The 25,611-nt window shown below is 47.6% G+C and overlaps 1 protein-coding gene across 1 annotated transcript in view; it reads left to right on the top strand.

Annotated features, from left to right (window-relative positions):
• The first annotated feature begins 619 nt into the window (after positions 1-619).
• MPHOSPH8 (M-phase phosphoprotein 8) overlaps positions 620-25,611 on the top strand; it is a 30,924-nt gene continuing 5,932 nt past the window's right edge. Inside the window, exons 1-10 of the mRNA XM_088458600.1 lie at positions 620-903; positions 3,429-3,584; positions 4,953-5,747; positions 9,104-9,209; positions 14,598-14,858; positions 15,473-15,601; positions 16,085-16,173; positions 16,344-16,484; positions 24,503-24,589; positions 25,391-25,545. Coding sequence (XP_088314726.1) covers positions 673-903; positions 3,429-3,584; positions 4,953-5,747; positions 9,104-9,209; positions 14,598-14,858; positions 15,473-15,601; positions 16,085-16,173; positions 16,344-16,484; positions 24,503-24,589; positions 25,391-25,545 — 2,150 coding nt within the window. The 5' untranslated portion in view covers positions 620-672. The remainder of the gene's footprint in view (positions 904-3,428; positions 3,585-4,952; positions 5,748-9,103; positions 9,210-14,597; positions 14,859-15,472; positions 15,602-16,084; positions 16,174-16,343; positions 16,485-24,502; positions 24,590-25,390; positions 25,546-25,611) is intronic.

Genomic DNA, 25,611 nt, shown 5'->3' with positions numbered 1-25,611 from the left:
TGACTCACTGAAAGATATCTTTAGGTGCATACACACGGTCAGATTTGTCAGATGAACGATCTGAACGATTTGATGAACGATTTGAACTACGAACGATTTTTGACTGCATTAAAATGGATGGAATTGTCCAAATCTGACTGCAAACACATCAAATGTCAGATATCGTTATCTGACCATCGGGAACGTGCATCGTTCATCGTTCAAACATGTCAGATATTCCTACAGATATGAACGATTTTTTAAATCGTTATCGTTCAGATCTGAAGAAAAATCTGACTGTGTGCATGCACCATTTGAAAGATATATTTCAAAGCTATCTTTCATGTCGTTGGTGGTACAGATCGTTCCGTGTGTATGCACCTTCATATGTAACACCATGCCCGACCAATAATAACAACAGCCAGCTTTCCCCTAACAAATATGGCCGCTATCGCATTGCGCTCACACAGGACGCTCATGCGCAGTGCAGACCTGCAGCCATTGCATGACGTCACTTCCCAATTCCTCATGCCCTTCAAGCAAAACCGCTCACCTATTGGATTGTCACTTCTGGTAAAGGATCCGAAAGAGCCAATCAGGTAGCGGCCTAGGAAATCCGTGTCCAGAAGCGTGTCAGCCCGGGCTCCCGCCCCTCTCTTGTGATTGGCTGAGCGCGCCGTCGCTCCGGGGCGCATGAGGGAGGTGTGTGTGGCGCAGGAGGATTTTCCTGTTGTCGTCTCCCTAACTCGAAGCATCATGGCGGAGTCTGCAGGACGTGACGGCGGTGGTACCGCTTCTGCTGGCAGCAAAGGAGGCGACGTGGAGGATTCAGGAGACACGGCAGCCGTGATGGAGTCGGTGGATAGTGAGGACGAGGAGGACGTGTTCGAGGTGGAAAGCATCCTGGACTCCAAAACAGAAGGGGTGAGAGGGGATACCTGTGATTTTCGGGATAGTTGAGGGGGTGGAGGTCTCAGGGCCAGACATGTGACTGACCCACAAGAAGTGGTTGTGACTGGGGACTCAGTAGGAGGACTGGAGCGTATGTGCATGGGATGTGACCTGGGGACTGTGCAGGAGGACTGGAGCGTATGTGCATGGGATGTGACCTGGGGACTGAGCAGGAGGACTGGAGCGTATGTGCATGGGATGTGACTTGGGGACTGAGCAGGAGGACTGGAGCGTATGTGCATGGGATGTGATCTGGGGGACTGAGCAGGAGGACTGGAGCGTATGTGCATGGGATGTGACTTGGGGTCTGAGCAGGAGGACTGGAGCGTATGTGCATGGGATGTGACCTGGGGTCTGAGCAGGAGGACTGGAGCGTATGTGCATGGGATGTGATCTGGGGGACTGAGCAGGAGGACTGGAGCGTATGTGCATGGGATGTGACTTGGGGTCTGAGCAGGAGGACTGGAGCGTATGTGCATGGGATGTGACCTGGGGTCTGAGCAGGAGGACTGGAGCGTATGTGCATGGGATGTGACTTGGGGACTGAGCAGGAGGACTGGAGCGTATGTGCATGGGATGTGACTTGGGGACTGAGCAGGAGGACTGGAGCGTATGTGCATGGGATGTGATCTGGGGGACTGAGCAGGAGGACTGGAGCGTATGTGCATGGGATGTGATCTGGGGGACTGAGCAGGAGGACTGGAGCGTATGTGCATGGGATGTGACCTGGGGGGACTGTGCAGGAGGACTGGAGCGTATGTGCATGGGATGTGACCTGGGGTCTGAGCAGGAGGACTGGAGCGTATGTGCATGGGATGTGACCTGGGGTCTGAGCAGGAGGACTGGAGCGTATATGTGCATGGGATGTGACCTGGGGTCTGAGCAGGAGGACTGGAGCGTATATGTGCATAGGATGTGACCTGGGGTCTGAGCAGGAGGACTGGAGCGTATATGTGCATGGGATGTGACTTGGGGACTGAGCAGGAGGACTGGAGCGTATGTGCATGGGATGTGACTTGGGGACTGAGCAGGAGGACTGGAGCGTATGTGCATGGGATGTGACCTGGGGACTGAGTATGAGGACTGGAGCGTATATGTGCATGGGATGTGACTGAGTAGGAGGACTGGAGCGTATATGTGCATGGGATGTGACCTGGGGTCTGAGCAGGAGGACTGGAGCGTATATGTGCATGGGATGTGACCTGGGGTCTGAGCAGGAGGACTGGAGCGTAAGTGCATGGGATGTGACCTGAGGACTGGGCAGGAGGACTTTAGCGTATGTGCATGGGATGTGACCTGGGTACTGAGCAGGAGGACTGGAGCGTATGTGCATGGGATGTGGATTGGAGCATATATGCATTACCATGTCAGGTAGAGGCTCATCTCCTTCCACAGAATGAAAGGAATCAATGTCTCATCTTGTGTACTGAATGCAGGAGGATCTATATGTTTGTGATTTGGGCAGGTTGATACCTGGTTCACACTATGCCGATCACTTGGTAGATCAGATAAATTATTGGGAATATTGTTCAATGGATCGGAAGGTCGGCCATCTTGTATATTAAACTGCACCTCCTGATCCTACTGTTTGCAGGAGCTTTTTATGATATTATCGGCTAATGTGAGACGGGTTATTTAACCTGGGTCATGCCTAAAATGAGCTGATTGGTGGTTGTGGAGCAGTCCCCTCCCACTTTTTGTGACCACACAAGTTTAGCAGGGCATACCCGGGTTCAGTATGAACGGGGCTGACCTGGGAATAACCCAGATCGAAGGTGCAGCGTAAACTGGGTCTGACCTGGGTTGGAACCATCCGAAAACCCAGGTTGGACCCGGGTTTTTGGTGGAAAATGTGTTTGTTTGCCTACTTTTAGTCAGATGTGACAAAAGTGAATTTCGTATTTTTTATTTATTTTCACTTATGGATGCCCGTCTGTTGGTTTTCAATTATATCGATAGGCATAACTGCCACGGGTGCCCATTACCTATTGAGCCTGTTCCCAAATTCTAAAACAGTCTAAAGCACTGGATGTGGCAAGGAAAATGCCCTTTGGGTGCCCAAAAGTCGGACTTCTCGACAATTTCTGCTCACCACCTCAGATGGGTGCGAGTAGAAACAATACAGTCGCGTTAAAAACAATTGAATCCCCCCCCCCCAAAAAAAAAAAACAAACAAACAAACAAAAAAACCTTTCTGACTGTGGAATTTAAAGTGCCAATTATATTAAATATGAAATCTGGAGTGTTTTGCATTTAATATTGTTAATATCCTTCATCCATCAATTACCATGCAATGAGCCATCAGTTGTATGAACTTAGTTTAAGCCTGTAGTGTTGGGAAGGTTTATTTAATACAGTGTAGGAGGAATGGTTTCTTTCACTATTACTGGTGGGTGAATGAAATAATTTTTTTTTTTTCCTAAATCGTTCTCTTATTGAATGTTCAGACATCCAAAGTGCGTATCTGGTTGCAATTATTATTTATTTATTTTTTGCAGGGGGAAGTGCTGTACCGTGTCAGATGGAAGGGTTATGATTCTGACGGAGATACCTGGGAGCCAGAGGCCCATCTCGATGACTGTAAAGAAGTTCTTCTTGAGTTCAAACGCAAACAAGTGGAAAGTAAACAGAAACCAGCTAAGAAGGAACAACCGGTAAATATAGCAAAAGTGTGAAGCTAATATATTCAGAGGCTGTGGGGAGCTGCAGGGTGACATGTGTAAGCTGGGGGGTACTTGGGTACTAGTTATATTTGTCATCACTCTACTTTAGGGGGTGGACAACCAGTCAGAGGCAAAGAGCCAAAAAATATATGTAGTCAAACGAAAGAGCCGATAGCATGTGTGCGGGCAAAAATGGGGTGTGGCCTAGCTGTCACAAAACCACGCCCCATTTTTGTGTGCCCGCCTTTGGTATGACATTTGCTGGAGCATGACCTTGTGTCACACCCCTGTTTTAAGTCACGGTGGGGGCGAGCCCAGCACATTGAAAATACACATTTTACATACAATAATAATCTTCCCAATATACTTTTTCCACTGTTGAAGTGAAAGAAAAAGCCAGAGCTGTATAGAAAACACTGAAATAGGCATGTTCACATAAAATACACAGAAACAAGCCAGATCCACATAAAATACATATTGAAATCCAGAATCACATAAAATACGTTGAGAATGCCAGTGCCCATTATGGTGTGCCCTCCTGTAGTTGTGCCCATTAAGCAATGCCCCCAGTAGTTGTAGCCCTTCTGCAATGTCCACTGTAGCTGTGCCTATTAAGCAATGTCCCCTGTAGCTGTGCCTATTAAGCAATGTCCCCTGTAGCTGTGCCCATTAAGCATTGTCCCCTGTAGTCGTGCCCCCAGTACTAGCTCCCCCTCCCCGCCCACACCCCTATGAAGAAACTTACCTTCATGCTGGCACCGCTCCATGCCGTCGCTGCTGCTTCCGCCACCTGCTGGATCTAACTGGATCCAGCAGACGCGCGGGCTCCTCACATCGCGGATGACGTCACCCGCGCACTGCGTTACTGGGAACGCTGGCCTTAGAAGCGATCAGAGGGCTTCTTTAGTCTCTGATGGCTTTAGAGACCAGCGTTCTCAGTACTAATGGGGGTCTGCTGAGCCGGGAGCTGCATTAGAAGCTCAAAAGAGCCTCATGCGGCTCGAGATCCTTGGGTTGGCCACCCCTGCTCTACTTTAACCTTCGTTATAATAAACCAGCCCTAGATATGAGTAGCTCATCATGTAAACAAACATACATCACCCACAGTCAAAAATAAACCATACAGCTAATGTGCAGCATTTTTTAATTCTTGTATGGTCAACAACACAAATGATAAACGCACCACATACATTTAATTTCAAACTTCCATCACCTTTTCCCATTAAAGAGTTTTATTATGACTATAGTGATTTGTTCAATTATAGAAATGATAAAATAAGTTTATACAATTAGAATATCTTATGTTTTGAATATTTTATGACCCCTGTATACGTTTCCTCTTATCTCCTTGTTCAATAGCCAAAGTTGTCCCCCAGGGCTATTTTTGAGACTGAATCTGACAGTGACTCGAAAGATGAGTCACCGCAGAAAAAGAAGAAGAAGCCTCGAGAGGAAGATGAGATGTCACAGGAGGACTTGAGAAAGAAGAAATTAAAGTCTGGAAAATCCAAGGAAAAATCTAAGCCGGAGGCAGAACAGTCAGAAGGCCATTTTTCTGACTCCAAGCCAAAGAAACGATTGTCTGAGAGCAAAGAGGACCTTAGTAGCAAGAAGCCAAAAAAGGACGACTCTAAGGAATTAAAGAAACCCAAGAAAGATGACTTTAGGGACAGTAAACCGAAGGGCAAAGAAGAATCCAAAGAGAAAAAACACAAAAAAGCATCAGAATCGGAGCAAATGAGTAAGGAAGGATCAGGTTCTCGGGAGCCTGAGGCAGAAGCCATTAGTACAAGCAGTGACCTCTTGCCGGATGACGGAGAGAATTTGCCTCGGGATGCAGACATGAAAAGCCGGGAGACTGTACCCGAACTTTCAGAGGAACTGGCTTCTGGGGTGCCTATTGATGAGGAGTCCGATGAAATCAGATTGAAAAAAAAGAAAAAGAAACACAAGAAAAAATATGAAAGAGACAATGACGTGAAAGCTCCTCCGGATGATCCCCCTCTGGAGAAAAAAAACCTTCTGAAAAAGCAAAAACATTTTGAAAAGGTGAAAGAGCAGCCTGTTGCGGAAAAGCTGCCGGCTCCTGTTCAGAAAAGCTCAAGGCCGAGTGGCGATGATAGGCTGGTTAGATCTGCGGACTCCGTCGCAGAGGTATTGTTACCATCGTTACTTACATATGTTTGTTAGATGTAGAATTAGTTCAGAACTACAATGCTGCAGTTCTTTGTAGTATAATTACCCCTTTGCTGCAGAGATCTTTAATGATTTTGCCCTCAACCACAAACCCAAATGTGTGGGGAATTTAATCTTTAGAAACATTTGCGTGTACCTGACCGCACACACACAGGTAACCCGTATTGTAGACTGTCGCATGAGCATATAAAAGCTGATCCATTCTTGAGGAAACTGACACCTGCAGTACAAAGCGCTGAGTATTTGTTAATCACACAAATCTGCTACCTCTGACTTGTGTAGTGGATGATGTGTACGCTTTAAATGAATGATTGACTTGCCTAACACATTGGAAATATAAACTCCATTTAGGAAACGTGCGTGACATTGTGGAATGTACTATAAAAATTTAATCCATGTGTGTTTGGTTTGGCCATAATGTGACTGGGCGCATTCTTTTATTGCGCAAAGCTTACATGGATTATTCTATTATCACTAGTAAATAAACCTGGCATATGCCCCCCACTCTGCCCGTTGCCCAGCCTGCTCATCTGATCCGCTCCACCTCCCACGCTGTCCAATGCCCACCTGCTCTGTAACTCCATCCACTCCCACCCTGCTCAGTCCTATGTAACGCCCGCATCCCGTCCTGCCCTCTGTTCTCTGTAACCCACGCTTCCTGCCCTGCCCCCCACTCTGTAACCCATGCTTTCTGTCCTGCCCCCTCTGTAATACCTGCCCCGCGCTCTGTGACCAACGCTTTCTGTCCTGACCCACGCATTCTGTCCTGCCCTCTGCTCTGTGACACACACTTTCTGTCCTGCCCCCCCCCCGCTCTGTAACCCACGCTTTCTGTCCTGCCCCCCCGCTCTGTAACCCACGCTTTCTGTCCTGCCACCCTGCTCTGTAACCCACGCTTTCATCCATGTGTTTTTGGTTTGGCCATAATGTGACTGGGCACATTCTTTTATTGCGCAAAGCTTACATGGCTTATTATATTTTCACTAGTAAACAAACCTGGCATATGCCCCCCACTCTGCCCGTTGCCCAGCCTGCTCATCTGATCCACTCCACCTCCCACGCTGTCCAATGCCCACCTGCTCTGTAACTCCATCCACTCCCACCCTGCTCAGTCCTATGTAACGCCCGCATCCCGTCCTGCCCTCTGTGCTCTGTAACCCACGCTTCCTGCCCTGCCCCCCACTCTGTAACCCATGCTTTCTGTCCTGCCCCCCCGCTCTGTAACCCACACTTTCTGTCCTGCCCCCTCTGTAATACCTACCCCCCGCTCTGTGACCCACGCATTCTGTCCTGCCCTCCCCGCCCTGTGACCCATGCATTCTGTCCTGCCCCCCCCGCCCTGTGACCCATGCATTCTGTCCTGCCCCCCCCCCCGCTCTGTAACCCACGCATTCTGTCCTGCCCCCGCGCTCTGTGACCAACGCTTTCTGTCCTGACCCACGCATTCTGTCCTGCCCCCCGCTCTGTGACACACACTTTCTGTCCTGCCCCCCCGCTCTGTAACCCACGCTTTCTGTCCTGCCCCCCCGCTCTGTAACCCACACTTTCTATCCTGCCCCCTCTGTAATACCTACCCCCCGCTCTGTGACCCACGCCTTCTGTCCTGCCCCCCCCGCCCTGTGACCCATGCATTCTGTCCTGCCCTCCCGCTCTGTAACCCACGCATTCTGTCCTGCCCCCCCGCTCTGTAACCCACGCATTCTGTCCTGCCCCCCCGCTCTGTAACCCACGCATTCTGTCCTGCCCCCCCGCTCTGTAACCCACACTTTCTGTCCTGCCCCCTCTGTAATACCTACCCCCCGCTCTGTGACCCACGCATTCTGTCCTGCCCCCCCCGCCCTGTGACCCATGCATTCTGTCCTGCCCCCCCCGCTCTGTAACCCACGCATTCTGTCCTGCCCCCGCGCTCTGTGACCAACGCTTTCTGTCCTGCCCCCCGCTCTGTGACACACACTTTCTGTCCTGCCCCCCCGCTCTGTAACCCTCGCTTTCTGTCCTGCCCCCCCGCTCTGTAACCCACACTTTCTATCCTGCCCCCTCTGTAATACCTACCCCCCGCCCTGTGACCCACGCATTCTGTCCTGCCCCCCCCGCCCTGTGACCCATGCATTCTGTCCTGCCCTCCCGCTCTGTAACCCACGCATTCTGTCCTGCCCCCCCGCTCTGTAACCCACGCATTCTGTCCTGCTCCCCCTCCGCTCTGTAACCCACGCTTTCTGTCCTGCTCCCCCTCCGCTCTGTAACCCACGCTTTCTGTCCTGCTTCCCCCTCCCCCCTCTGTAACCCACGCTTTCTGTCCTGCTCCCCCCTCTGTAACCCACGCTTTCTGTCCTGCTCCCCCCTCTGTAACCCACGCTTTCTGTCCTGCCCCCCACCGCTAATTTCAGTATACAGATCAGTCACTGTGTTTTCAATGTAAATAGAAGGACTAAATAGTAAATAAAGTGAGAGGTAATGTATATGAATCCACATAGTTGTGCTATACAGAACTTAGATTTATTTTAATACATACTAATTAAAGTTTGTTATTAAAAAGTAAAAATATTGTATTGTTTTTTTTTATGTTATGGAAACATTTTTTCATAAATTCAATAAAAAAAGTATTGTTTAGTATGGTTTTATTACGGTAATGGGCAAAAATACTGTAAGTGATATTTGGCAAGATAAGTAATAAAGAACTGTTCTGTTACCCAATATAAAGTGCCTGTATAGGTGGAGCCTCTAATATCTTATGCTGTAATCAGATGGCTGTGATTGTATCATGTATCTTTTAATTATTTTCTTTTTTAATTTATTGAGAACCTGTTGGGGTATAATGGTGCTGCCACTTAATATCTAAATTCATGTCTGTACGAAACTGTTAGTACTTCTTAATTCAATTATCTAGGATACAAGAGCTACTAACCTGTAATAACCTGCTCGGCAATATGCTGGGTACACACTATACAATTATCGGGCAGACCAGACTACATTAGTAGGATCGACTGAATAATGGAGCGTTGGACGCTAAACACCTTCAAAAGTTTGCGCAATGGGGTGTCGGGAATTATATTTTCTGATTTAAATATTCCAATCCAATTGGAGAATGTACACCCTGAGCTAAAAACATCAGTGTGTACAGACTGCGCATTGATCAGATAATTTCTGTATCAGGTTGGAGTGTTTATCTGATCCAGAGTTGATCTGCAAGTGTGTGTACCCATCCTTAGGATGGGGAGAAGTGAAAAAGTGTCATTTTCTATTTTATCTAAAATGTACAGATTGAGTCTTGTTCAAATACACTTCTAATTCAAACACCTTTAATTGTTTACTAGAGTAAAGATACCAGAAAACTTGAGCCCCCCAAGGACAAGATCAAGAAAAAACAGGAGTTTGATAAAGATGCAAAAAAGGAGACAAAAGAGACAAAGGTTCTAAAAAGTGAGTATACACCATTCAGCGCATCCAATACGGTCTGTTATTGTGAACATGATTATGAATTTACAGAGTATTACACAGCGCTGTACATTTAGGGGCTCATCATTACACCCTCAGATTAGCTTAGTGTAAGAGGTATATGGAAAACTTGATACATAAGTTAGCTGGTAGTGGGAAGGGTGTGTGGAAGGCAGACATATTACTAGCCACTAATATCAAAGCCACCATTTTTGCGTGGCTTCTGTTGCATTGGTATGTTGGGGATGGTGAGAGACTGTGGAAAGTGCAGATGCTAAAAATAAACTAGTTTCTGTAGAAATCTTAACCCTCACCTGCTGGCAACCATGACTGTCCTTCATCTGAGACGCTCTTTACGCTGGGGAAGGCCATTGCTTAAGTGCGCACGGGCACGCTTATGGCTTTCCACCATATTGGAATAGCTTTGTACATGGTGTTTATCTTTGATGTCATACTTGTTGCTGGACATGGGGACAGGAAGTTTGTCCCATGCCTGCAGCTGTTGTCACTAAGGAGGTAGCAGAGATCGCCTGAGGAGGGGCAGTGATGGAAACAGCCCTCACGTACAAGGCTGCCTCCAACACCATTGTTCCCTACATCTCCAACCTCATCTCCATACTCCCGCCCACCCTCTCTGGTTGGCCAATAACTGCCTCCTTTCCTCCACTCTGGTTACCACCTCACTCCCGATCCCAAGATTTCTCCCGTGCCGCCCCCTTCCACTGCACCGATCTCCCTCATTCTCTCGGACTATCACCAGCCTGCATAGCTTCAAACCCGCTCTGAAAACCCACCTAATCGGGCACACCTGTCTGCCAACTGTCCTTGTCAACACATGAGTGTAGTGCTGTTTGGTATTTCTGGTTACTGTCTTCTACTGTTTACCCTGTACTATCTTATTTGCACTGTGCTACGGACCACATGTGGGGCCCTATAAAAGTTTATTAATAATAATAATTCATGCTCTCCCACTGCCCTGCTGTTTTATACTTGTGAGTAGGTTATTATGTGTGAGGTAGGGTACAGGTCTGTAGCCCTCTCCAGCTGCTGTCCATATGTCTAGTACTAGCATACTTATATGCGTTATCTAACTGGAATCAGTGCTGAATGGAAGGGACCGAGGGAGTTCCGACCAATACACAATGAGTAAAGGAGCAATACATTGGCATTTAGATTAGGCACCCCTAAGGGTGGGTTGGGCGGTTAGGTTAGTAACTAGAAAAAATACTTACCTGTCAGGATCTTCATTGCCGGGCTTTCGCTGTCGGGAATTGACCTGGCCGGCCGTAAATCATACTGATTCCAAACAAATGATTGATGATCTAGGTAGACTAGAGCAATGGTCAAGAATGTGGCAACTACAGTTTAATGCCAAAAAATGCAAGATCATGCACTTGGGTCTCAAAAATCCAAAGGCTAAATATAGTATTAGTGGCACTATAGTGGAAACTACTGAAGAGGAAAGGGAACTAGGAGTCACTATTTCAGGTGGCTTAAAGGCAAGCAATGAGGAAGGCAAGTCCGATGCTTGGTTGCATAGGGAGAGGAAACCAGTAGCAGAAGAAAGAAGTGATAATACCACTATATAGGTCATTGGTACGTCCTCATGTAGAATACTGTGTTCAGTTCTGGAGGCCATATCTCCGGAATGACATTAATACATTAGAGACTGTACAAAGAAGGGCAACACAGACGGTGTAATGGTAGCATTACTGCCTCACAGCACTGAGGTCGTGGGTTCAATTCCCACCACGGCCCTAACTGTGTGGAGTTTGTATATTCTCCCTGTGCTTGCGTGGGTTTCCTCCGGGTGCTCCGGTTTCCTCCCACACTCCAAAAATATACTGGTAGGTTAATTGGCTCCCAACAAAAATTAACCCTAGTGTGTATGTGTGCGCATGTGATAGGGAATATAGAGTGTAAGCTCCACTGGGGCAGGGACTGATGTGAATGGCCAAATATTCTCTGTAAAGCGCTGCGGAAAATGTGTGCGCTATATAAATAACTGGTAATAATAATAATAACTAAAATGGTGCAAGGTCTACACCACAAAACGTACCAGGAAAGACTAAAAGATCTTAATATGTATAGTTTGGAGCAGAGAATGGAAAGGGGGGGACATGATAGAAACATTCAAATATATAAAGGGTTTTAACAAGGTAAAGGAAGGAGACAATCTTCAAAGAAAGAGAAGTATTAGAACAAGAGGACATGTTCTGAAACTGGAGGGTGGTAGGTTCAAGGGAAATTTGAGGAAAAATTACTTCACAGAAAGGGTAGTGGATAAGTGGAATAGCCTCCCATCAGAGGTGGTAGAGGCTAAAGGTGCATACACACTAGACGATATGCTCCCTGAGCGATATCATCTAGTGTTTCCCTGGCAGGGTGTGCTCAATGTCGTTCATGACATTGAGCACAGCTGCGAACGATATCATTAACGATATTGTTCAGCGCCGGGCTCTCTCCCCCATTCCCTGACATGCAGCAACCTGACGACATCGTCAGGTTGGCCTGCATGTCAGCCCGATGAACGATGATGACGAACGACCCGCGCGTCGTCGTTATCGTTCATCTTTTTGGGCTTAAAAATGGACGATAAAGTAGACGACTGAACGATATCGTTATCGTTCAGTCGTCCACTTTATCGCCCAGTGTGTACGCACCTTTAGACAGTAAAGCAATTTAAACATGCATGGGATAGACATTAGGATATCCTTCAGAAGAAGTAAGGATCAATAAGGGTTGAGGTAACAATATGTTTAAAAATGGGACAGACTAGATGGGCCAAGTGGTTCTTATCTGCCGTCAAATTCTATGTTACAATAAATTGACATAAAAATGTACTCCCATCATCCACTGGGGGACACTGGATGGACGGAGTATTTTGGTGCTGGATGGAGAGTGAACACTAAAATAAGATGATAAAAAAAAACAAAAAAAAAAACCTGAGGCTCCGTCCCCCTCTTTATCCCCCCACAGCCTGGAAGACCTCCGTTTTTTTATTACGTGCAGGGGCCTTTCTGGTATAGCTATAAAACTACTTTATTTGTATGTATTATTAAATGAGTGGGCAGCATTAAGAGTATTAATTGCAGTGGGGCAGTTTGTTCCATGCATAATAAATGAAAGGCGATTAGGTGCTGCAAACGGGATGAGTACGGGATCCTGGCGCCGGCATCCCGACAGGGTTAGGATACCGACGCCTGACGGTCGGTATCCTAAACCTTCCCCCCTCTCCCTACCCTAACACACCCTCCCCACTGCCTGAACCTAACCTCCCCCTCACCCCTTAGTGACTAACACTTACTTACCGCATAACCCTGCTCCTTACCATCGGGATACCGGTGCCAGGATTCTGACAGGTGTTGGGATTTCAGCGCCCTCATTCTGACTGCCGGGATCCCTGCCGTTGGGATATTGACCACTTCCTGATGCAAACACCTTCTTAAACCCTGGTTTTGTCTGCTATCTTAAGAGGAACACTGACATTATCGCTGCAAGTAGCATCTGTAAGCCACCTACAATGACCAAAGTGAGAAGGCCTCGCTCCACACATCGGCGGCCATTCGTGCATTTTCAGCATTGGGACCCAAGAGAAGTTCTGCGTTCCAGTCACAAGAAGTGCCCCAGGGCAGAGATATATGGCTATTTATAGTTAACTCCTCATATATATTTGCTTCAGTAGTAACAGTGCTTAGGAGGTGAAGGTTCATCTCAAGGTTTGACGCTTGGTTTTGGTTCTCTTGTATCTAAGTGGAGAGCTGACAGGAATCTGAGGCAGCTGCAGCATTGACCATTCAGTTTCCGGCCTCAGGAAAGCGCAAACTATTTCATCATTATTTTTTCCTTTATCAACACTATAATATTGTAGTTCCATCACTTCTGTGGTAAGGTTCTACACTAAATCTGCCCTTTCATGCAGTGTCACCTGTGTGTCTTCCAGCTTGATGGAGGTTATTTCATTACACTGTAATAGATATACTGTATACAATATTGTACTTCTGTGACAGGTTATACATATTATTACTACTTGTTACATTTTCAACATGAAGTAGCAGAGCCTTTTTCAGTGGGGTGGCTCCTGTGACCTTTTTTGTGTGTTCTAAATGTCAGTCAAAATTTCTAAATGAACAGTCTGGGAGTAATGCTCTGCGCCCGCCCTGTGATACGGGCACCCGTCCTCTACTTTGGCTGATATTGCTGACATGGTGGAACCTGTCTAGGCGAAAAAAAATTCCATTAGACTGATATTAGTCAATCTTCAGCCAATTATAAATTAGGGGAACATTAGCGTGTACCTTCACGTAAAATACTTACAGATGGAATCGCTAAAGTATGTGGCTATGGGCATGAAACATACACATTTATGGCGTACAATCTGGGAAGCACGTGATTACCTTTGCAGATTTGCAGTAAAAAATCCAGCCAGGTTTAGGCTCTCCTGTTTGGGTTAGCTAACACTAACTTGTTATATGTTCAGGTCTCTGCACTCTGTTTTCTTTTTTTTCTTTAAATAAGAAAAATGTTGCTGTAATTCCTGACCTACAGACTTTTCTACATGTAGAACCTCCATATAGTCCTCCAGTGGCCCTGTAGGATTTTAACATGGTCTTGTCAGCATTACTAAGAAGTACCATACTGTGCCCAGTGAAGAGGTCTGCCAGTAACCAAGCAATCTATTGGCGGCTGGGTTACATCTATAATACAGCAAGCTTACATTGGAGTAGGTATACCTGTCCGGAGACTGTAAAGGAAACTTTTTCAGCCTGGGTTTTTTCTTTCTCCGATTGTGTTCCTGCCATTAGAGAATGCTATGGTATGTCCACATGGTTCCAGTCTCCCCCACTGGATGTATGAGTAAACAGGATTATTTTTATATATTTTTGTTTTAACTTTCCTTAAATCCTTTTCTCGTAGTCCATTGGGGGACATTGGGCGCTTTGGTCTATTCTGGCTAGCGAGTTATTCTTATACTATACTTGTTTTGTCCTCTTTCCTCTCAAAATGTAATTCTCTGCCTGCTGGGGTTCTGTTAGTCAAGTAACTGAGGTCTTCCTGACCATCCAGCATCTTTATACTCCATCATTCCAGTGTCCTCACTGGACTATGAGAAAATGATTTAAGTAGAAAAATCCTGTTGTACTTTGGGATAAAAAAAGGAAAGCTTGAAACATTAAACGCATGACGTCTGCCATTCCTTCCTGCATGAGCATTTTATCAGGACCCCTCATCCCCTATTTATTCCCTTTTGCTTAGGTGCATTTATCCATTCAGTCAATGCACCCAAACACTAATAACTGAGTCTGAGGGGTTCACTATAGGGTGTTACAAGGGCTTTGCTGCAAATTTTAGCAATTTTTTTTTTAATTGTAGCACCCAAGGATCAAAAAGCTGTGTATGATGCTTTCACCGTATCTCCCGAAGACTGGCAGGATTGTAGGGAGCGCACCAAGAAGAAGGAAGAAACAACCACCTTTGAGTATAGAGTTCCAGAAGAATATAAACCTAAAGATCTGAAGCCAGTACTGAAAGAAAGAAGAAGCACACAAGAAGAGACTGAGTCATGGACATTTGGGGCGTCAGAAGGGGATCAGGAGGTTATGGACACTGTGTGTCACTTGCAGGAGAACTCTGGTATGTATTGCAGGTTACACACCAGCTTCGGCTGTTTGGTAGTTGATGCATATAGAGACTTTGATTTGTACCCTATATTAAAACCTCACAGCCCAGACCGCAGATCAGTGTTTTATTTTATGGTCACCTGATGACATTACTGCTGTGTGACTACACCATGATGACCCCAGAATTCCCTTGACCATAATTCTACTCCTAGTCAGAAAGTCCCAAAATGCATGGGGTCACGGTTGGGCTGTTACCTAAAAGAACTTTGGTTTCATGTTAAAATTGTGCTGCTGTGTTTTCTCTGATTATTGGAGGTTTCTGTGTGTTTTTTTATTTTTTTTTATTTTTTTAATCATTAAATGCTAGAGATCCCTCAGTGACCCCATTTCTGGCTCAAAGGCACAATATTAAGTACGATTAAACATTGCAGGAAGGCATGTAGGAGCCAAAATGTTAAGGTAACCTGAAGGTATAATACCCCTTTTGGCTTATTTTCTAACAGATATCAGACATTAGTGAGTAAAATGATATTAAGTAACCAACCTTATTTATTATGGTGGTACTCTGATGATTTGTAGTTGTAAAAAATCCTTATTGTATTAGAAATGTTTTTTTTGTTTTTGGAGCTCTGGACAGCAAGTCCCAGATTGTGGGTGTGGGGATGGACCTACAGTTGGAGTGGATGACTCTGGAGGACTTTCAGAGGCACCTTGATGGGTCGGATGAAATAATCCCAAAGGAAACCATATCAAATAGTAAGTTTTGCCTATTGTAATTTATCATAATATTACTTAGTGTTGCAGTTGGTGGTTTCTATTTTTATATAGTGTGATTAGATCTACTTTGGAGTGGCTTTGGCAGTGTTTCTCAAACTCAATCCTCTTGAATCTGAACATTGCATGTTTTCCAGAGCACCAAGTGGAGTATAGGTGTTAATTGATTTAACACAATAGATTTACATGTTGTACTAATTATTCCCTAGGTTACCTTTAAAAATATGCACTGTTAGGGTTCCATAAGGACTGAGTTTGAGAAACACTTAAAAAATATATTTTATTCCAGTATCTTATGAATGTGTTTGAAAAGGCTAAATACAGTACAGTATAGCAGATATTTGCTTGATTTACTATATTGCTGTAAACTAAAGTAGCAGTAACCTACATTTATATTACAAAAATGATGACCATCTTCAAATAACGATCTGTTGCACAGTCATTAGTGTCTTGTTCCTCTAACAGGTGCTTTCAAGGAAGCCGTGAAAAATGGGGACTATTTAACTGTAAAATATGCACTTAATTCCAAAGAAGAGTACAACCTAGACCAAGAGGTATTTTTTACTTTTTTTTCGTATAAGCCACACAAATGACATCTTTACCTACATTTTTATCATTCACTTCAGTGATCATTAAAGCAAATTCTTCAGCTTTGCTGACTTCTGACTTGTTAATGAGAACTTTAGGTTGTTGGCTATAACTGGTGTTTGTGTGCCTGCTGTAGGACTCAAGCGGGATGACTTTAGTGATGATGGCTGCGGCTGCAGGACAGGACGACATTCTTCGGCTTTTACTGAAGAAAGGAGCAAAGGTCAATGCCAAGCAGAAAAATGGGACTACAGCACTAATTCATGCTGCTGAAAAAGTGGGTATTGTGTTTATGCATTGAGGAATATGAATGTTTGGAGATAAATTGAGCTATCTTGTTAATTTTTCCATGTGCACGCTCTTTTAAACAAGTACTACCCTATAAATGTAGTAAAACATGGTATGTGGTCAGCAATATACTGTAGACTGGCAGCACATGGTCTAATTGTGTGGTAGATCGGGATGGCTCCAGAAACCAGTATTTTGGTCATCTACCTCTACTTTCTGAAGTGCCCATGGTGGTAGTGCACTTTTTACAGTGCTTCCTGTGAGAGCATGTACAATATAGCAGCCATTCACATTGCCCACTTAACAGTCCAATGTAGTTGGGTTTTCTTTTTGTTCATTAATAGAGGTTGATGGTTAGAGCTGCCAATCCCCTGTCAGTTGGAACCACCTCCTTGTGGACATTTCCTCATAAAGACCACCCAAACGGTCACTCTCTCACTGCAGGGTTGGTCAATATTCGGGAATTTTACATTTCTTCTGTAGGATGTTCCCTATTTCTACTTCAGGGTCCATAGGGGGTCCACAGGGTTGACCTTGGGGATATAGCTGGATCAGGATCCATGGGCACCACACAGTTAAGCTTTTAGCTCCCAGGATGCACTTGGGTCCTCTATACCCCGCCCCCGAGCCACTGGCACCTCAGTGTAAGTTGGTGCCCGGCCGGAGTCGGTCACCGCGCAGGGGGGGCTGCAGGAGCAGCCCCCAGAAGCTTTTTTAGTTTAACATAGATTTTGTTTATTTAATCTTTCTTTTTACTACAGACGGCAGCGAAGGGCTGTCTATTCAGACGCCCACGCTGCCGCTCTGATCCCCAACTGGCGCCGCAACGCCAGTACTGATCTGGGGATCGCGGCGGGAGGACAGAGTCCGTGCCAGCCGGACTCTGTCTACCTCCCAGGACTGATGCCGGAGTCGCTGGGGATTCAGGTAAGCCGCGCGTCGCTGGCTAGCGGCGGCGCGCGGAATGCCTTAAAATGCAGTCCTTTAGCCTCCGGTCCTGGGGACAGACCGGAGGCTGCTGGCAGTGGCGGCGGGCCCCCCTTAACCCGTGGGACCACTAGACCACCAGGGTTAACAGGCATGCGGGAAGCCAGCATCCCTGGGGTTATGGCCAGCCAGGGGAGGAAGCCTTCCCTGTCAGCGGCTCCTCCCCTCAGCTCAGCGCGCCTTTCAGCACGCAGTCTGGCGTCGCTGAGCTGCAGACTCTACGGCCACTCCTCCTCTGGGGGCCATTTTCTCTGTGGCAGCACAGATCTCAGGGAGCATGCGGACCGGTCCCCCTGTGTACCTCTCCCCCGATTTAAGGACAGTGTACACAGCACTATAGCCCTCCCAGACACTGAATCTGGGCAGGTTGATTGTAGTGGAAAGGTGCAGTGAGTATATCTTCTCTGCATGGTATGTGACTTTTGCTAGTGCTGCCTGTCTGTGCTTATTTTCCGCTTACTGTCAGCCTATACCTATCCCTTTACTTCTCCTACAAGCCCTACAGGTGTGTGGGGGAGGGGCGTTTCTACTGACCTCACTTATATAGATCACGTATTTGTGAGTACCGTCACATACAGTTGTGTGCTACACAGTGCCATATTGTGGGCTGTTGTTCAGCACACCGGTGAGTGCGTTTACTTCTGCCCTGTTGCCAGATATATATTTTTTTGACTATATAATATATTCTGTCATGTCAGACGAGGAGGTTGAGCGCTCAGTGGCTCCGGTGTTGGCCTCCTGCGGACGCTGTTCTTCAGGAGTGGATAGGGAGGATTTGTCACAGGATGGCCTGTGTAGTCGATGCCAGGTGGGTCCTGGCCCATCCAGACCTTCTCGGACGCAGGAACCACCGTGGGCGATGTTTTCTCAAGTGCTGGTGTCTATTGCGGACCGTCTGTCGGTCCCGACTGCTCTCCCTACTAGGGCGTTACCCCAGCCGACCATCCCTCATTCCCCGGGTGTCCCGCAGTTATTGCGGAGTCCTCCTGGGTCTCAGTCAGTGGGTCCCTATGCGGGGTTGCCTATGTATATACAGGCTTCCCCTGTGCCGCAGCAGCCTTTTCAGGCCCCTATGGCGACTCCTCCACCCTGGGTGGATGTGCTCTCCAAGTCCGTGCAAAATTTGGCGGCCGCTTCCTCGGCTTTTCAGTCAATGTTGCAGATTGACATGCCTTCTAGGATTTCAAAACGCCCACTCATGACACGGCTGCTCAGGTATCTGACTCAGAGGGATCCTCAGATGATGGGGAGGTCCCTGATGACACTGACTCGGACGCCTCGGTCCAGGAAATGGATACCAAGTCGTCCATTAATGTGCGAGCAGTAGTTAGGGCGGTGCGAGCTATTCTTATAGAGGATGAGGCACCGGTTCCTAAGTCGAAGTTTCCTAGTTTCAAAAAAACTAAGGTGGCTTCTGCGGTGTTTCCCCTGTCGGATCAGTTGACGGATCATATGGCGGTAGCATGGCAGGCGCCCAGTAAGAGATTCCTTCCTCAGAAGCGGTTGGCTTCTAATTATCCCTTCCCTGAGGCACATTGTAAAAAATGGGAAACTCCACCGGCGGTGGATTCCCATGTCACCCGTTTAACTCGGGGCGCTACCTTACCATTACCGTCGATATCCTCGCTGAAGGATCCCACGGACAGGAAAGTTGAGACTTGCTTAAAGTCTATTTACTCCCTCTCCGGGGCGGTGGCCCGACCGTCCATGGCCATCTCCTGGGTGGCCAAGGCCATTGAGGGGTGGGCCAATGCATTGGAAGATACCTTCCCGGACGACGCTCCGGATGTCCAGCGGGCGTTGTTGGGACAAATGAGGGACGCTGCTTCTTACATTGGAGAAGCTTCTTTAGATGCTAGTCTGCTGACTTCGCGGGTATCGGCTGCAGCGGTGTCTGCCCGCCGATCCTTATGGTTGCGGTCCTGGAGAGCGGACTCTGATTCAAAGAAAGGTCTGGAGGCCTTACCTTTCAATGGGGAATTACTATTTGGTCCGGACTTGGACAAAATAGTGGATACCCTGGCTAAATCCAAGTCGGCCTTCCTCCCTTCGGCGGCACTGCCAGCTAAGGTTCGGAGTTCGGCTTTTCGTTCCTTTCGGGTTCAGGGTAAGGCGAAAGGTCAGTCCTTCCCGAGACAGTCTGCGAGTAAGACTGCCTCTAAACCCAAGAAGCAAGCCTGGAGTGCTCGGCGCCCTTGTTCCAAGCAGGAAGATAAACCTGCGGCCTGATGGGACGGGCCTCCCTCTGGGGGACCTCAGAGTGGGAGGCCGACTTCTTCTATTTGCCCAGTGCTGGCACAATACCACCACGGATGCCTGGGTTCGAGAAGTGGTCTCCCAGGGGTACGCCCTGTCTTTTCGGCACAGACCACCCCACCAGTTTTTCTGCACGAGTCCTTCTCAGGACAAGACCAAGGCGTTACAGGTTCAGGAGGCTATAGAGTCCTTGCTGAAAGCAGGGGTCATTGTTCCCGTTCCTCAATCACAACGAGGGACGGGGTATTATTCGTCTCTGTTTCTGGTGCAGAAACCCAATGGTTCTCATCGCCCTATCCTCAACTTGAAGTCTCTGAACAAATTCCTCAAGTTCCCAAGTTCAGGATGGGAACGTTACGTTCCATCATTCTGGCGATGGAACCGGGGGATTACATGGTGTCCCTGGACATCCAGGACGCCTACCTCCATGTTCCGATAGCATCTTCGCACCAGCGGTATCTGAGGTTCGCTATCCTTCAACACCACTATCAGTTCCGGGCGCTACCCTTTGGTCTCTCCACGGCACCGAGGGTGTTCACGAAGATTATGGCGGTCATGGCCACACATCTTCGGAACCAGAATGTACGGCTGCTGCCGTATCTGGACGACCTCCTGTTGCTGGCGAGCTCCCCGGAGGTACTGCTTCAACATCTCCACCTGACGATCGCTTGCCTGCAAGCACACGGGTGGTTGATAAATTGGAAAAAGTCCTGCCTGATTCCATCACAGCGGATGGTTCATTTGGGAGCCCTGCTGGATTCGCGTCAGCAAAGGATCTTCCTGACTCCGGAGAAGGTCGCCTCCCTACAGCTGCGGATATGCAGTTGCCTGAGCAGTTGCCGCCTGTCGGTCCATTCGGCTATGAGAGTTCTGGGGTCCATGGTGTCGACATTCGACATGGTGGAATTTGCCCAGTTCCATTCCCGGCCCCTGCAGGGGCTGATTCTATCCGAATGGAACGGGTTACCTCACCGGATCCGCTCTCAGGTGCTGGTGTTGTCTCTGGACGTTCGGAAATCTTTGGCTTGGTGGCTTCAGACAGCTCATCTGGTCGAGGGGCGCCCCTTTTGGATCCCGGACTGGGTCCTGCTCACGACGGATGCCAGTCTCCGGGGTTGGGGGGCAGTGACCGGCTCATTGTCTCTCCAGGGTCGTTGGTCTGCGGAAGAAGCACTTCTTCCCATCAACATCCTGGAACTGCGGGCAGTATACAGGGCCCTGCAGTCGTCCGGCCCCGCTCTTCACGGAAGGGCGGTACAGGTGCAGTCCGACAATGCCACCACGGTGGCGTATATCAACCACCAAGGCGGAACTCGCAGTCGGGCAGCGATGTCGGAGGTGTCTCGCATCCTGACTTGGGCGGAGGGTCACTTTCCAGCGATCTCGGCGGTCTTCATCCCCAGAGTCCTCAATTGGGAAGCGGACTTCCTCAGCCGTCACGACGTGCATCCCGGGGAATGGTCGCTTCACCCAGAGGTGTTTCAGCTACTCGTGGACAGATGGGGACTGCCGGAGCTGGACTTGATGGCCTCCCGTCACAATCACAAGTTGCCCGTTTACGGGTCAAGGACAAGAGACGCAGGCGCAAGTCTGGTGGACGCGCTGTCGGTGAAATGGTCTTTTCACCTGGCGTATCTGTTTCCTCCGATATCCCTACTTCCTCGGGTTCTGCGGAAATTCAAGCAGGACGGCGGCACGCTCGTGCTGGTGGCTCCGGCGTGGCCCAGACGGCATTGGTACTCCGATCTCAGGAGCCTCTCCATCGACTCGCCGTACCTTCTTCCTCAGCGTCGGGACCTGTTGTCTCAGGGGCCCTGCCTTTACCCGGATCTGGGTCGGCTGTCTTTGACGGCGTGGCTCTTGAGACAGCCGTCTTGAGGTCTAGGGGTTTCTCCAGTTCGGTTATTGGTACCATGCTCAGGGCACGCAAGCCTGCTTCAGCACGGATTTATCACAGAGTGTGGCACACTTACTTTCAGTGGTGTGAGTCTAGACATTATGATCCTCAGGTGTTCCGAGTTTCTAGGATCTTGGAATTTCTTCAGTCAGGATTGGACCTCGGCTTACGCCTTGCATCTCTGAAGGTTCATGTGTCCGCCTTGTCCGTGTGGTTTCAACGGCGGATTGCTATACTGCCAGACGTTCACACCTTTTTCCAAGGTGTTCTCAGGATCCAGCCTCCCTTTGTGCCTCCTGTGGCTCCTTGGGACTTGGCAGTGGTGCTACGGGTCCTGCAGGGTCCTCCGTTTGAGCCTCTTGAGTCGGTGGAGCTCAAGTGGCTGACATTTAAGATGGTTTTTCTCCTGGCAATTGCTTCAGCCAGGAGGGTGTCTGAATTGGGGGCGCTTTCCTGCCGCCCTCCTTTCCTGATTTTTCACCAGGATAGAGCGGTGCTCTGCACTCGTCCTGAGTTTTTGCCCAAAGTGGTCTCGAAGTTCCACATTAATCAGGAACTTGTTGTGCCAGCTTTTCAGTCCCCTGATCTTTCAGCTGGTGAGACTTCCTTAGATGTGGTCCGGGTGCTTAGAATTTATGTAGACCGGACGGCTTTGGTTAGGAAGTCTGATTCCTTGTTTATCCTCTTTGGTTTTCACAAGAGGGGTTGGCCTGCCAACAAACAAACGTTAGCCCGTTGGCTTCGTTCCGTTATTTGTGAGGCTTATGCACAGGAGGGTTTACCTGTGCCAGCCTCTGTTAAGGCTCATTCCACTCGTTCTGTGGGTCCCTCTTGGGCTGCTAGACGTGGCGCTTATGCTGTTCAGCTGTGTAAGGCGGCCACTTGGTCTTCAATTCAAACGTTTTTGAGGTTCTATGCGTTTGACACCTTCGCCTCTCAGGATGCATCCTTTGGGCGCCGGGTGCTCCTTTCAGCACAGGAGCGTCCCCGCCCTTAGTTGAACTGCTTTGGGACATCCCCATGGTCAACCCTGTGGACCCCCTATGGACCCTGAAGTAGAAAACAAGAGATATGGTAAGAACTTACCTTTATCTCTGTTTCTACGAAGTCCATAGGGTCCACAGGGCGCCCGCCCTGACGCACCTGGCTTCAAATGGGCTGTGTGGCTGGTCACCGGTTTTCCGTCTCCCATTTCTGTGAGTATGGTTTCTTGTGTGTTCCAGTTTTCCTTCTCTCTGTTCCATATTCTCCTCCGGCCTAGGCTGCTTACCAACTGAGGTGCCTGTGGCTCGGGGGCGGGGTATAGAGGAGGACCCAAGTGCATCCTGGGAGCTAAAAGCTTAACTGTGTGGTGCCCATGGATCCTGATCCAGCTATATCCCCAAGGTCAACCCTGTGGACCCTATGGACTTCGTAGAAACAGAGATAACAAAGGTAAGTTCTTACCATATCTCTTGTTTTTGTAGTCTCACTCTCTAGTGCTCTACTACAGCTGCCATCTTCTCCGTCAGGAACGTGAAGTGGCTGACCTGCCCGAAACCAAGTGTAGACTATTTTGGTGCGGGCAGTAAGGCAAGTCCTTTACATTCAGTACAGAGAGGAGCCGGTTACTCCAGACTTTATCGTAGTGGATAGTAGGTAACTCGTTGATGTGCAGTTACCTAGTATCCACTACATATTTAAGCCTGTGAGTGTCTGGAACAGGGTGGTGTCCGGAACCCCTGTTCTGTCACCCAGATTGACACACTCGTCACCATTTTATTGTATGGACTTTTGCCTTTTGTTCTTTATGACCTAATGGAGCTGTTCTGATTGCTCTACTACATTTGAACTCTGTGCACTTTTTATTTATTCATCCATAGTATTGTATATTGCATGGTAATTGTATTTGCTGCTATACTTTATGCACTTTGAAATCTGCTATTTTTTGCACACTGAAATGGAGCAATTCTGACTGCTCTATTACATTTGTGCAATGTCATGGTTATTGCTGCTATACTGTATGACCTTTGCACTTTGAAAGCAGCTATTTTATACTTTTGTTTAATTGTGATAAATTCAATAAAATGAGTTTGCCACTGATAATCAGAGATAGCTTTGATTCTTTTCACCATCAGCGTTAGTGTCACTACACCTTAATCTATTGACCTATACCTTCCTGGGCAAGGGGTACCCCAAGTTAGTGATCACCAGCTGCTTTTGGAGGTGTGCTCAGTGACTTATCACTTACCTCTGTGGGAGGGTTGGGCTGTGGGGATTGGGGAGGGTTGGGCTGTGGGGATTGGGGAGGGTTGGGCTGTGGGGATTGGGGAGGGTTGGGCTGTGGGGATTGGGGAGGGTTGGGCTGTGGGGATTGGGGAGGGTTGGGCTGTGGGGTTATAATATTTACAGCAATCTGTTGGGATTCTGACCGCCTGCATCCTGACCATCGAGATCCCATACCCAACCCTTGGAAATATAGGACAGCGTAAGCCATGTACCATAAAATTTGATGTATAATTTTCACTCCCCATACAACCATTAACTTTACAATGTTTGATGTCTTGTTTACTGGTCTCAGTGACTGGCTAGTTTTTGTAGTTCAGTTCTGCAGGCTTCTTTTTTTTTTTTTTTTATCTATCTCCTTTATTAATGCTGATCTCCATCTCATGTGGAAGGGTTTCTGGGGATGGTCATCAGACAAAAGTATGTCGGCTTTCAATTGGAGAGAGAGCCCCTAATATTATGAACATTTTGTTTTCCAGGCATGGTTTTCTCTATACACTTCCTTTCTCATATATTTTCCCTTCACTTGTGCAGTCGGGGTGTACATACATGAATATTAAAGCGAAGGGCGACTTTTCTAACTGCTTTCTCTTGTTCCCTAGAACTATATGACGACAGTGGGTCTCCTCTTGGATGCTGGTGCTTTTGTGAATGTACAGCAGGGTTCTGGGGAAACTGCACTGATGAAGGTAAGTAATTCTGCCTCAGATCCTGTGGCTCCCCCGGGTGTCTAAGTACATCTCCCAAAATGTTCTGAAAGCCAGTTGTAGCTCTACAGTAACTGGAGGTCAACAAGTTGCCTATCCATAGGTGATCTGGAAAGCTGTAGTAGATTGTATGTCCTGTGTATTCCTTATGGAAGAAAGACACTATATGCAAAAGTTACCATCACAAATTTGTTCTATATGGATCATACCAGCATTACTACATTTTATTTTTAAACTTTATTCCTTTTTCTATTATCTTACTAGCTCCTTCCCAATCTTTAGACATGATGACTGTTTTGTGTTCATCTGTCTGCTGTAAATTGTCCTAGCAGGGGTGGGGAACCTTTTTTCCGCTGAGGGCCATTTTGATATATATAACATTATTTGTGGGCCCGGTGCAGGCCATGCCCCCTCTGTGTGATGTCACACGGGGGCGGTGTCACAATCGCCGGTGATTACAGAAATGCCGGAGCATTCTGAGGATGTTCCGGGGAGCTGTAAGGGCAGCGGTGTGACAGTTTGAAGCGTCCTAAGGATGCTCCAGGCGGCACTGCTCCATAGATTCTGGCTACAGAGTGCTATTCTAGGCACCTTGCTATCCAGATGAGGCTAGCAGAAAAAAAGCTCCGTGGGCCAGACCAAATGATTCCGAGGGCTTTATACGGCCCCTGGGCCTGAGGTTCCCCACCCCCGCTTATAGCCAATTTAGCAGTGAGTGAACCTGGATGAAATCGTTCCATCCCTACATAACAAAATAACAGTCTTACTTTCCTGTTTTTCTAGGCTTGTAAAAGAGGAAATTATGACATTATGCGACTCTTAATAGAACAAGGTGCCGACTGCAATGTGCTATCAAAGCACCAGGGCAATGCTTTACAGTTTGCTAAGCAGAGCAATAATGTGATGTTAATTGAGTTACTTAATGGCCATTTGGAAAAGTAAGTAATCTTTGTTTTTGTTTTTTTAGTTTTTAGAACTTTTACTATTGTATTAGTTTACTAGCC

The sequence above is a fragment of the Taudactylus pleione genome, unplaced genomic scaffold, assembly GCF_031769625.1.
Source record: "Taudactylus pleione unplaced genomic scaffold, aTauple2 ptg000842l, whole genome shotgun sequence".
Classification (NCBI taxonomy): domain Eukaryota; kingdom Metazoa; phylum Chordata; class Amphibia; order Anura; family Myobatrachidae; genus Taudactylus; species Taudactylus pleione.
Note: the sequence above shows the minus strand (reverse complement) of the source record. Positions and strands in the feature narration are given on the sequence as shown.